General features: G+C 39.4%; 1 protein-coding gene across 1 annotated transcript; it reads right to left on the bottom strand.

Moving 5' to 3' along the window:
* Positions 1–4,316: 4,316 nt before the first annotated feature.
* Positions 4,317–10,727, bottom strand: LOC143956669 (olfactory receptor 4E2-like). Its single transcript, XM_077466852.1, has 2 exons — positions 10,647–10,727; positions 4,317–5,704 (listed from the first exon to the last, which is right to left on the bottom strand). The coding sequence occupies exon 2, from the start codon at positions 5,671–5,673 to the stop codon at positions 4,681–4,683; it is 993 nt and encodes a 330-aa protein (XP_077322978.1). The 5' UTR covers positions 5,674–5,704; positions 10,647–10,727; the 3' UTR covers positions 4,317–4,680.
* Positions 10,728–14,012: the final 3,285 nt, after the last annotated feature.

The raw sequence follows: 14,012 nt of genomic DNA, 5'->3' as shown, positions 1-14,012 counted from the left end.
ATGTTTATTTGATATGAAATTATTTCATCTTAAGAGCTCTGCATGTACCTATACTTATTATTTTGTGTCTGCATATCTACACATATTGCACACTGCCACACATCGACCAACCTAGCGCTGACGCACAATCTCTTTACGGTTTTGAATCATATTAGTTGTCAGAGAGAGTTTTTTTTATATCATTTATAAATGATCACTATTTAGGTACTATTAATAAGGTTTAGAGGAAGCGCTTCACCATTGGATATACTATATTCCTAGATCTACCTTTACATTTTTTTCATTATGGTAAGCACAGTCTTGTGCATTGTGCACATTCTTGTATAAAGGCTAGTTTACACTTGCTTCAAAACAAGGCATCAGACAGGCTTTGTTAACCGGTTCCCGACCGGTGCACGTCGATGTACGTTGGCAGAATGGCGCGGCTGGGCAAATGGGCGTACCTGTAAGTCCCTTTAAATTTGCCGCCGTGCCATCACATGCAGCCGGGACCTCCGTGAGCCGGGTTGCAGGTCCCATGAACTCGATGTCCATTGGGATACCCTCGATCGCCTCACGGAGAGGAAGAACGGGGAGATGCTAATGTAAACAAGCATCTCCCCGTTCTGCCTAGTGACAGTGTCACTGATCTCTGCTCCCTGTGATCAATGACATGTCACACGTAGCCATACCACCCCACAGTTAGAATCACTCCCCATGACATACTTAACCCGTACACTGCCCCCTAGTGGTTAGCCCCTTGACTGTCAGTGTTATTTACACAAGAATCAGTGCATTCATATAGCACTGATTGCTGTATAAATGACAATGGTCCCAAAAATGTGTCAAAAATGTCCGATGTGTCCGCCGTAATGTCGCAGTCATAAAAATCGCTGATCACTGCCATTACTAGTAAAAAAAAAATTCTTAATAAAAATGCCGCAAAACTATCCCCTATTTTGTAAATGCTATAACTTTTGCGCAAACCAATCAATAAACGCTTATTGCAATTTTTTAACCAAAACTATGTAGAAGAATCGGCCTAAACCGAGAAAAAAACTTTTTTTTATATATTTTTGGGGGATATTTATTATAGCAAAAAATAATTGCGTTCTTTTCAATATTGTCGCTCTTTTTTGTTTATAGCCGAAAAAAATAAAAACCGCAGCGGTGATCAAATACCACCAAAAGAAAGCTCTATTTGTGGGAAAAAAAAGGATGTCAATTTTGTTTGGGAGCCACATCGCACGACCTTGTCAGTTAAAGTGATGCAGTGCCAAATCACAAAAAGTGCTCTGGTCTTTAGCCAGCAAAATGGTCCGGGGCTTAAGTGGTTAAAGCTTTCTGAATGCTAGTCAAAGCTCCTGTCACTAAATAAAATGGTTAGCTTACAGTCCTGTTTACACCTTGCTTTTGCTTTGCTTGAAAAATGATACCCCATGTCGCTTTAGTGGGGCTTCAAAGTGTCTTCAAAGCCTCCAAAGAACTCTATGGCAAAGCTTGCTTGAAGCACCTGCAGCTTTTGAGAGGCTTTAATTCAGCTTAGCTTTGTTTTGGAGAAATTGTAGGTATGAGATATCCACACACACACAGGGCATCTACCAAGCTTCAACAAAGATTCAAAAGAGCATCACCGAAGCATCACTAAAGCTTCATTGAAGCATCACCAAAGCTTCATCCAAGCACCGCCGACGCTTCATCAAAACACCACTGAAGCATCAAAAACACATCATAAAAGCATGTTGAAGCGGTAGGCACTTTAATGTGTGTTGAAGCCGAAACAAGTGTAAATGAGCCCTTAGTGGTGCTTCAAAGCATCTTCAGAGCCTCCATAAAAGTCTGTGGCAAAGCTCGCTTGAAGCACCACCAAAGCCCCATCAAAGCTCTACCAAAGCCTCATCGAAACCCCACCGAAGCCTCATTGAAGCACCAAGCAAAAGCAAGGTGTAAACAGGACTGTAAGCTAACCATTTTATTTAGTGACAGGAGTTTTGACTGGCGTTCAGAGAGCTTTAACAAAGTGTGTCTGAAGCCATATTTTGAAGCAAGTGTAAACTAGCCCTAAGGCATAATAATTTTTTTCCCTGTATTAAACAAGTTTTCCTGGAGCAGGGCACTGGGTACTTCTGTCCACCAAAATATTAAATTGTTACAAATTCATGGAATTTGGTTTATTATAACAGTGTTTATCTTTTTATTATAAAAAACATTTTGGCATGCTTGTTCTTTCTTCAGTTTGTTGTGTTAAATACAGATATTTGTATACTAGCCATTTAAAATCACCCATTATCACTTTCTTCTTCAACCTCCAAAAAATGGAAAGGTGGCCACGAAACAAATGATTGCAAAAGTGTGGAAGATGGCAATTCTCAACTTCGATGAGGTGAAAAGTCGGGTGTAAACTCTACGTACCTGGCAGCCCTGGCTAGACTATTTAACATTAGCACAACCAACTATGCCTTTCCTAGAACTGTACCCAAACAAAATGTGTTAATATACCCATAGTGAGCCTTGGGACAGAGATGCCCCCCCCCCTTTTTTTCTTTCTTTCTTTCTTTTCCTCTCTTCTCCCTCTTTTTCTTCTTTCCCTCTTTTCTCCCTCTTCCTCTTACATTTCCAGCTTACTTTCCAGATTCTCTCCGTCCTAGCATTTCCTTTTTGCCCGTAAGCAAGAACGGTACCTCTTTTTTGTCCTATGGATGACTGTACTGTTCTTGCTAGATCAAGGGCCCCTAGTCGAAAAGGCGTTTTAAAAAAACAAAAACAAAGCCTGTCGCATTTCCAGGCAGGGCTCTGACAATTGAATATCTAACAATATAATGTTGCTTGGGACCAATGGTCCTTCATTTCTACATAATTGTTTAATGTTCCACATGAGCAGAGAGAAACTCCTCCTGATTTTTTTCATATTTTCGCTTTGTCTATTTTTTTTTTCATTTCAAAAAGGCTATACTGTCCATTTAATTTAGGCCTCATTCATACAGACAACTGAAGGCACGCAGCAAATTCCCACCGCAAAAATCTGTGGATTCTTGAGGCTAAATCACAGGAGTTTGCAGACGGCTGTAGGTGCTCAGCCTGTACAAAGCAATGATAGGTAGAGGGTGACCATTGTTATTGACATTTATCCCCACATCCACAGGTTACATGTGAGAATAAAGAAAGATGTCTGTCCCAGGATGCAGAGATACGAAGATATTAATGTATTTAAAGCAGATTTTTACTAAATCTGAGCCCCAATAAACAAAGACCCTATTTAATTCCTTTTTTTTATTATTCAAAGCAAACTCCCACATCCATCCATGTCTGTATGCTTTATTTTGCAGAAAAAATCACTTTGAAAAACATCCCCTAGCACTTCTGGCCATTGCCATTTTTAGTAAGGGCAGATGATTCATGTAGCATTTACTTCCTGGAATCCATCTTAGCTCCGGCATGCATGCAAAAGAGTGTGCGGGGAAAACCCTTTGTCCCATCCTGAAGACTCCTTGGATGTATGGCATACTTTTTCCAGGCAAAAAAAAAACAGCAAGTAACTGAAGAAATGCAAAAAAAAAGTTTAAAACAAGTAAACTTTGCCAGTAGCACAAGGATTAAAAATAATCAGGAGGTGAACAGGATGGAAGACCTAATATGAACAGCTAGGAAAAGAAGAAAAACCTACTTAGAAATATGGACACCATGGAATCTTTATATCTCTTCGGAGGAGGGAAAGAGACAGATTGATGCGATCTAAGGGGGAGGAGGGGGAGATATAGGGGAAGGAGATGAGAACTTCCCCTCTCCCCCTCCTCTTCTTGGTCTGTGGGGGTGTTGAGGGGGGTGGTTTGGGGTGGGATTATTTTTTTTATTTTATTTTTTTTTGGGGGGGGAAAAACAAGGATGGAAATAAAGTGGGGGGAGATGAGAAATAAGAAGATAACAATAAAACTTTGGCCTGGCTGGGAATAGTACCAACTCAGGACCAGACATAGGGTATGTGGGACCGAATTCAGAGGGAGGAGTTTCCTCGACGTCGTCCCCATACATTACCATCAACTTAGCTTTTTTTCCCTTGGATTTATATATTACACTATAAGGGAAGCAAGAGGTAACGGAAATAGAACGAATTGTTATGTTTTTCTTTTTACTATGTATAAATATGGAAATTCGATGTATGATATTCAGACTGTTTATGTAAAATTCCATTCTTGTTTATATGAAGGAAAAAAGGGGAAAAAATAAAGAAATTAAAAATAATCACTGGGAGAGTGAAGTTCCACTAAATCGAGGGTTAGGGTGAGGGTTAGGGTTAAAATAGAAATAATGAAAAATTTGATTTAAAACAACACTTACAGTTTATTTTGCTTTGCATTTAGTTAGTATCTAGTCATTAAGTATATAACATGATCTCAAAATATATTGTATCTACATAGAACTGTATTGTCATATTGAAGCGATGCATACATTAATGAATATATTACATTGCTAATAATCACTATTATGTGACAAATATCATTAATATATACATGAAATGGAAAGTGATTTGAACATTTTGTGAAAGTATGATGATATTGCTTTCTTTATTAGGCAGTTGGACTTGACATTTATATTCTTTTTTACTAAATATATATATATATATATATATATATATATATATATATCAGTTTTCCACCACTGATAACAAACATGTTTATCATTAGTATTATAATTATTTATTTATTACGTTTTCCTCCCCCAAAGTTTTTTCATTGCATTCTTCATTTCCTCATTCCTCAAGGTGTAGATAAAAGGATTCAGCATGGGTGCTATGATAGTATAGAACACCATCACTGCTTCATCAGCTTGAAAACTTTTTGATGGTCTCATGTAAATAAAGACACAAGGCCCAAAGAAAAAGGTCACCACTGTAAGATGTGAGATACAGGTTGAAAAAGCTTTGCGTCTCCCTTCAACTGTTTTTATTTTGAAGATAGCTTTGCCAATACCGATATAGGATAATAAAACGGTTAAAAAGCAGCCCAGTGATACCACGCCGCTGTTGGCAACTATCATGGCGTCAATCATGGTGGTGTCAGTACATGCCAGCCTGATTAGAGGAGGGATGTCACAAAAAAAGCTTTTGATTGTATTAGGACCACAGAATGGCAGTCCTATAGTTAGTGTGGTCTGAATGTTGGAGTGGACAAAGCTAATAGCCCAGGTTGCTGCGACCAACCACAGACACAGCTGTTTGTTCATAATAATGGAGTACTGTAGAGGTTTGCAAATGGCTACATACCGATCATATGCCATAGCTGTAAAAATAAAACATTCTGCACAGGCAAAGAAGTGAAAGAAGTAAAGCTGTGTGATACAGCCATTAAATGAAATGGTTTTCCTGCTAGATAAGAAATCTACCAACATCTTGGGTACAGTTACAGAGGAATAGCAGAGGTCAATGAAAGAAAGTTTACCTAGGAAGAAGTACATTGGGTTATGAAGACGATAGTCTTTCCTGATGGTCAGCATGATCATTATGTTTCCACTCAGAAGAAGAGTATATAAAAATAAGAATATTGAGAATACAAAGTATTGAAAAGAGGAAGAGAAGTTAAACATAACAAAAACAAATTCTGTCACTTCTGTGGCATTTTGGGTCTTCACAGTAGTGCCAAAAACTTGGGGGTCATGTAGGTGTATTTGATCATTTGACACATTACCTTGTGAGGACATGGTTCACCGAGCTGTAATGCAATTACTAGATCTAAAAAGCGCAATAAAATAAAAACATAGATGATAACATTAATTATATTAAGCATGTAAAGGCTCATGAACTAAGAAGCTGTTGTTGGGGTGCATCACCCAGATTGTAATGGTCTAATGCATCACAGTGCCAGTTACATTTTTCTATTAAATATAGAGTTAGATGCAAACATGATCCATGATGATCCATCAGCTTTATCCTCCTATAACTAATATGACCACTTCATCACTTGCAAAACTTAAAGCGGTATTAAACCCTAAACCATAAAATGAATGTATTGCAGCTTACCAGTTATTATATGTGGTGGCTGCATTTGTTTTCTTTTTTAGTCTTTCCCCCCTCTGTTTTCACCTGGTGATCTAGCCAGTAACATACCTCCTGTATTATGGGGGGGGGGGGGGGGGCACCATTGCCAGTCTGGGGGAAGGGCTATGTTAGTTGTACTAGCAGATTTAGACATTCTAGCAAACTAAAGCCAAACTCCAGCTCACACTTTATAAGCTAGGTTACAAAAAACTGTTTTCATTTTGGGATAAAGGTTTTACATAAATAACAAAAAGCTGATCATTCTAAGCACCCCTGTCAAAGGTAAATTGTTTGTCCCACCCCTGTAACTGCTTCATCTGAAGGACAGCTTGTTTGTTTGAATATTTACTGGCTGGATCACGAGATGAAAATTAAAAGAAAAAGGCCCTAAGAAAGAAAACACATGCAACCATCACATCTAATAATTGGTAAGCTGCAATATACTACATTTTTGCTTTTGGGTTTAATACAGCTTTAAGGTCACATAGTGTAATACTAATCTGTATGAGCCAGGGCTATACTAACCATTTGATGCTCAGAGGCCTGTGCCATAGGCCACAAGGTAAAAGAAGATCAAATGATAACATTTACATTTTTTATTTTATTATTTCCTTTTATCAGGTCAACTAGAGACAATTTTTTGTTAAAAGTAAACAGAGATAAAATAGCTATCCTATCTCACCTTTCCTTGGAAAAGGAGAGCTGCTTGGCTCTCATACTTCAAAAGTTTCTGAGGCAAAAAAATATGCAGGACAGTCCTGACTTCACTTTTAGGGCTAGTTTACACTTGCTTCAAAACATGGCTGCGGGCATGCTTTGTTAAAGCTCTCTGAATGGTTAGCTTACAGTCCTGTTTACACTTGCTTTTGCTTGGTGCTTCGATGAGGCTTTGTTAGGGCTTCGACAAGGCTTTGGTGGAGCTTCAATGGGGCTTCGGTGGGGCTTCAAGTGAGCTTTGCCATAGACTTCTATGGAGGCTTTGAAGATGCTTTGAAGCACCACTGAAGCTACATGGGGTATAATTTTTGAAGTAAAGCAAAAGCAGGTGTAAACAGGACTGTAAGCTAATCATTTTATTTAGTGACAGTGTTCAGAGAGCTTTAACAAAGCCTGTCTGAACTAGCCGTTCATGTGTGTTGAACCCAAAGCAAGTGTAAATGAGCCCTTACTTTCTAATCTGCATGCTTATTCCAGATCAGTTGCACAGAAAGTACTGAAGAGAAAGATGGTATGGGATAGAGAATTGAGCGAAAAGGGATAGGGTGTACTATTACCTTGCCTGCTCTTGGCTAGTGGTGAACTGTAGAATTTAATGTTTCGTGGTGCTGACAAGTGGTCACGCATAGGTTGGACTTGATGGACTTGTGTCTTTTTTCAACCTCGCCTACTATGTAACTATGTAACAGTGCTACCTGTGCTACAATAATTATGTTATACGGTGGGTAATAAACAGGGAGGAGATTTTAAAAAGGGATCTTTATTATCTCAACCGTAAGAAAGAAAAATGTATACATTACGGTGATACTAACGTTTTTTTTTTTGTTAAAAATAAGAAACATGTTATTATTACCTGCTCTGTGCAGTGGGTTTGCACAGAGCAGCCCCCGATCCTCCTCTTATCGGTTCCCTCTTTGGCGCCCCTGGACCCTCCCTCCTGTTGAGTTCCCCCACAGCAAGCAGCTTGCTATGGGGGCACCCAAGCTGAGTCACAGCTTCCTGTGTCCATTCAGATATGGAGCCTATCGCAGCCCCGTTCCCTCTCTCCATTGATTGGCTGGCTGACTTTAATTGACATCAGTGGGATGGCACCAATGGCACTGCTGCTGTGTTTCAGCCAATCAGAAAGGAGAATCTCAGACAGCTGAGTGACTCGTAAACATCGCTGGACAAAGAGGGACCTCAGGTAAGCATTAGGGGGGACTGAGGGGGGCTGCTGCACACAGAAGGCTTTTTACCTTAATGCATAGAATGCATTAAAATAAAAAATAGTCTTGTGCACAAAGGAAAGTTTTGTTTTGTTTTGTTTCATTTTCATTTGTAAAATACATAATAAAAAACCTTCTGACTTTACAACCACTTTAACTTATGCTTGAAGTATAAACCCCCTTCACTACGACCGTACATAAATTTACATTCATGGCTTGAAGGGGTTATACCGGGATAATGCCTGCAGCTGCAGGCATCACCCTGGTACCGTTGTTTAGAGCGGGCGGTTGGCTCTTTAGTGATAACAATCGATGCGGCTAAAAGCTGCTTGGCTATTATCCTAAAGGAGCAGGAGCGGACATCCCCTCTCCCGCCACCTTTCACGGCTCTTCCCGGGCCTCCCGTCACACCGGGAGGCCCGAGCCACCAGACTGAGACAACGTCACTTCCAGTTTACTCAGCTGCCAATGGCACCGATTTAAAAAAAAAATGACAGTATTCAAAATCTTTTAGACTCCCGATTCCTCCATAAAGAGTACTGTCACCACCTATTACTGTCACGAGGGATGTTTACAGTCCTTGTGACAGCAATAAAAGTGATCAGATTTACGTAAGTCGCGCCCGCAAATGTAAACAGAGTTCAAATCACACGTGAGGTATCGCCATGATCATCAGCATGAGAGCAATAATTCTAGCACAAAGCCTCCTCTGTAACTCTAACCTGATGACCATTACATTTTTTTTAAAGCGTCGCCTATGGAGATTTTTAGGTAGCGCAGTTTGTCGCCATTCCACGAGTGTGCGCAATTTCAAAGCAGGACATGTTAGGTATCTATTTACTCAATGTAACATCTTTCACAATACAAAATTGGGGTAACTTTGCTGTTTAGTTTTTCTTTAATTCATAAAAGTTAAATTTTTCCCCAAAAAAAACATTTGAAAGACCACTGCGCAAATACCGCGTGACATAAATTATTGCAACGATCACCATTTTCTTCTCTAGGGTCTCTGTAAAAAAAAAAAAATATATATATATATATATATATATATATATATATATATATATATATATAATGTTTGGGGGTTCTAAGTAATTTTCTAGCAAAAAATACTGATTTTAACTTGTAAGCAACAAATGTCAGAAATAAGCTTATGGGTGAAAGGGCAACAAATACATATGCAATGCATCTTTACAATGCATGTACATTTCCCCATGTTTTAGCTCTTTAAAATCCTGCAGGTACAGCAAAACACAAGTTTAAAAGTATTCAGCTCCTAAGTATAGTTGTGGGCTGACAACACACAACAGGTTTGTGTAGTGAACACTGCTTCATGAATGTAATTTCTGAACGAAAACCACATACACTGAAAATTCCTTTGACTAAGAAGTTTTCTATTCTGCTTCTTCAAATTTTCCCATCACTGTGGTCAAAAACAAAATGATGATGATTTGACCCCACTAACAATTAGAAAATCAACAAACATTCTTAAAATTACATTTTTTTTTGAAGGAAGACATTGTTTTTGTATAGCCAGCATAAGTAACAGCAGGTGCAGGTAGCTTTTATCAAGCCACCTGCCTATATTACAATTCTATCGAAAACCTAGAACTAGCATTGGGACTTTATATGAGGCGGTATAAAATATATACATGGATCTCCATCCCCGATAAATTGAAAAAGAGAAAAAAAAAAATAAAAAAAATAACTTAAAAAATGGTGGGACTTTATATGAAGCATATCACTAGATTAGATAAGCCAATCAGTTTACACATTGTTCCATTTATTTATATAAGTCATACATACATAAATAAAGTAGTACGTTGTAGATTAATAGACAATTTTACTAATAAATCTCAATCAATAGATCATGATAATACATATATATATATTACAATTCTGTCTGAAAATCCGCAGAACAGTCTTTCATTTTTTTTTTTTTTTTTTAAATAAAAAATTTGATCTGAGTCTGATGATATTTACCAAATTCAACCTCTAATAGTATATACAGTATATCTCTTCTGTCTGTTATTCTCAGAGTGGATTAGAGATTTTGCTCCCTAACCATTTAGTTGGTTATTTATATTTACCACTGCATAGAGATATTTAAGAATAAATCGCCTTTTTTTAAAACTTTACATATTAACTAAATTATACACCACACTTTAAGGTCATTATCTGATTAATCGATTAATCAAAACAATAAATGGCCAACTAATCAATTATGAAAATAGTCGTCAGTTGGAGCCCTACTTTTGAATAAGTTATTCCCGACTGGTCTTCTGCTCCCCCCTGCCAACATTCTATATGTCCTAACACAGACCACTGATTACACTATTCCATATGCTGTGGTTTATGCCAAGTCTTGGCTCTTTTGGGAAGCAAGTCCTTTACTGTGTATGCATAGCTCTATTCTACTGAACTAAGTAGAGTACTAACCTGCAAGAAGGCATACTCTCCATTATACACTGGGTTATCTAATTAGTAGAGCAAGCTGTATGTATGTATCCTGTATATGTTTAAATGTTATATCTTTGCGTATTTTATTTTAAAATGCAAAAAAAAAAAAAAACTCTTTAAGAAAGTTTCTCATAAATATGTGCATTTATGACCATTTATTAAATAAAAATAAACAACATATATAAAAAAATCTAATTTTATTAGGTGTCAGAGACATGCATATTCATTAGGTGCAGTTAGGTGTCTATTACCTGTTCTATGCCATAGAGTAGAATGTGATTACAGTGTTGATTCCTTTGGCACAGATGATAGCACCCTCATCACCAGATATGATTACAATATGCTGCAAATGCCACACATACAACTGCTTTATTTGATGAGCCTTTCCATGGGGAAAACATCCCATGGATATTAGCCAAGGTTATTCTTACCATTTCCTCTGAGACAGTGACTCTTGTTCTTGAATAAACTTCTTTGATTTCTCTTAAGTTTATTTTAGAGAAGAAAGTTAGAAATAAACTTTTCATTTTTTGTTAACTAGTTTGGCTCTAGATCAATTTTTGTTTAATTTTGCACACATGTAAAATCTTCATTTTTGACAACAAAATTATGTAACCCCCCAGAACATTATATATTTTCTTAAAGCAAAGGCCCGTTAGAATAAAGAGATGATAGTTGCAAACTGTTTATTAGATGCAAATTTTTTAGGACAAAATATAATAAAATACTCACAATATAATACATTTGTTTTTGTAAAATATAAAAGATGGGGTGCATTGAGTAAATAGATACCAAACATGCCAAGCCTTAAAATGTTGTTCACCTGTGATATTGCAAAAAACTATGATACCTAAAATCTCCATAAGTGACGCTTTAAAAGCCTTTACAGCTCATCAGTTTATGCCCTGTACACACGATAGAATTTTCTGACAACAAAATCCATGTTTTATTTCCGAGGGATGTTGGCTCAAACTTGTCTTGCATACACACAGTCACACAAAGTTGGTCGGAAATTCTGAACGTCAAGAACGCGGTGACGTACAACACACGCACAGCAGAGAAAAATGTTCAATAGCCAGTGCTGCTCTTCTGCTTGATTTTGAGCATGCGTGGCACTTTGTGTGTCGGAATTATGTACACACGATTGAAATTTACGACAACGGATTTCATTGTCAAAAAATTTGAAAACCAGCTCTCAAATTTTGCGTGACGGAAATTCCGATGGAAAATGTCCAATGGAGCCTACACAAGGTGGGAATTTCCGACAACAAGCTCCTATCAAACATTTTCCGTTGGAAAATCCTATCGTGTGTACGGGGCATTAGGGTTAATTAGGAGCGTCTGTGTTAGAATGATTGCTTTGCCCTTTGACATTCATGGCAGTACATCACACGTGTGTTGCAGTTAACATCCGCATGTGCACCCTAGGAGTGGGTTTGCGTATGCGAATGTGTTCAGGGCAACAGGGGTTATGGCAATGTTTTACTTTTTCTTTTTAAATGCATTTTATTAGAAGTTTATTTTTAAAACATTTTTCTTTCATTTATTTATTTTGACATGATCACAAGAGCAGTGGCAGCCCATGTATTGTGGGCGCACGGATGCCACCCCCCTCGACACCTCCGTCACCTTTCAGGATGCTGGACACATGAAATACTATGGCGAGGATAGGCAGGGAGTGTGTATTTTGAAGCAGGTGATTAGAGCCAGAGGCTCTAATAGGCTCCAAAATAGGATGGGCTCGGGCGCAGAGTACTGCGTCCCGATCCCACCGTGTTGTGTGACATAGCAAATAAATTTTCGCTAATTTTCACACTGAAGTTCCTCCCTGACAATCAGCAGTCATTGAGACCTGTCTCCTGATTGGCCAAAGCATTAGGCAATCCTATTGCATGCCTAACGCTTTGGTGGAACAGGAGAGACAGTAGAGGAAGCCTGAGGAGCAGAGCGGACACAGGAGCCACAGCTTCCCACCACGGAGGAGAGCCACTGCTTCCCGCCGAGGAGGAGAGCCACTGAGGAGGAGAGCCAGCACTTCCTGCCGAGGAGGAGAGCCTCCGCTTCCGGCTGAGGAGAGCTGCCAATGAGTAGAGCCCCGTCACTCCAGGAGAGGAGCAGAGCTTCACCACACGAGTGATAAATGCCGCATGGGGGGGTAAGTGAAGTAACAGCTGAGCCAGGGGACGGGCCTGGCTGCATTTGATGGGCACAAGTGATTGCATATGACAGGCACAAGTGCCTGAATTTGATGGGCACAAGTGGCTGCATTTGACGGGCACGAGTGGCTGCATTTGACGGGCACGAGTGGCTGCATTTGACGGGCACGAGTGGCTGCATTTGACGGGCACAAGTGGCTGCATTTGACGGGCACAAGTGGCTGCATATGACGGACACAATTGGCTGCTTATGATGGACACAAGTGGCTGTTTATGATGGACACAAGTGGCTTCTAGGGATGAGCCGTATACCCCCGATTCGGTTTGCATCCAGGACATGCGAACTCCGTTAAAGTCTATGGGACTCAAGCGTGAGAAATCAAAAGTGCGACTTTTCAAAGGCTAATATACAAGTTATTGTTATACTAAGTTATTGTTCTAAAAAGGGTTTGGGGACCTGGGTCCTGCCCCAGGGGACATGTATCATTGCAAAAGAAAGTTTTAAAAACAAATGTTTTTTCTGGAGCATTGATTTTAATGATGCTTAAAGTGAAAAAATAAGAGTGAAATATTCCTTTAAATATTGTACCTGGGGGGTGTCTATAGTCTACCTGTAAAGTGGCACCTGTTTCTCTGTGTTTAGAACAGTCCTTGCACAAAATAAAATTTCTAAAAGGAATAAAAGTAATTTAACTGCTTGCAGCTATAATGTAATATCAGGTCCCGGCAATATGGATGAAAATTATAGAAAAACAGCATGGGTAACCCCCCAGCCCATCCAGGCTCTTTGGGTCTTTTATGGATATTAACCACTTCCCGACCAGCGCACGATGATGTACGTCGTCAGAATGGCACGGGCAGGCATATTGGCGTACAGGTACGTCCAATATTCGATGCCGCCCTGCCATCGGGAGCGCGCCGCCGGCGGCGCACTCCCGCGCTGGTCGGCACCCCCGTGAGTCCGGTCGCGGGACCCGCGGACTCGATCGCCGCGGGCATCCCCGCGATCGTCTCACGGAGCGGCCGAATGGAGGAAATGCTGTGTAAACAACATTTTTCCATTCTGCCTAGCAACTAGTGACGCTGATCTCTGCTCCATGTGATTGGAGCAGAGATCAGTGTACACTAAATGAAAGCCCAACCCCCCCACAGTTAGTAACACACCCCTAGGAACACTTAACCCCTACACTGCCACCCACTGGTTAACCCTTTCACTGCCAGTGTCATTTACACAGGAATCACTGCATTTATATAGCAGTGATTACTGTATAAATGACAATGGTCCCAAAAATGTGTCAAAAATGTCCGATGGGTCCCCCACAATGTCGCAGTCACAATAAAAATCGCAGATCGCCGTCATTACTAGTAAAAAAAAAATAATAAAAAATTATTAATAAAAATGCTATAAAACTATCCCTATTTTGTAAACGCTATAACTTTTGCGCAAACCAATCAATAATC

The sequence above is a fragment of the Lithobates pipiens genome, unplaced genomic scaffold (assembly GCF_037356315.1).
Source record: "Lithobates pipiens isolate NorthernLeopardFrog02 unplaced genomic scaffold, aLitPip1_a1.2 Scaffold_4, whole genome shotgun sequence".
Taxonomy (NCBI): Eukaryota; Metazoa; Chordata; class Amphibia; order Anura; family Ranidae; genus Lithobates; species Lithobates pipiens.
This window is presented reverse-complemented; position numbering and strand designations above follow the sequence as displayed.

What these genes read in the sequence shown, in the direction of transcription:
- LOC143956669 (XM_077466852.1), bottom strand. Translation starts at nt 5,673, where the DNA reads ATGTCCTCACAAGGTAATGTGTCAAATGATCAAATACACCTACATGAC.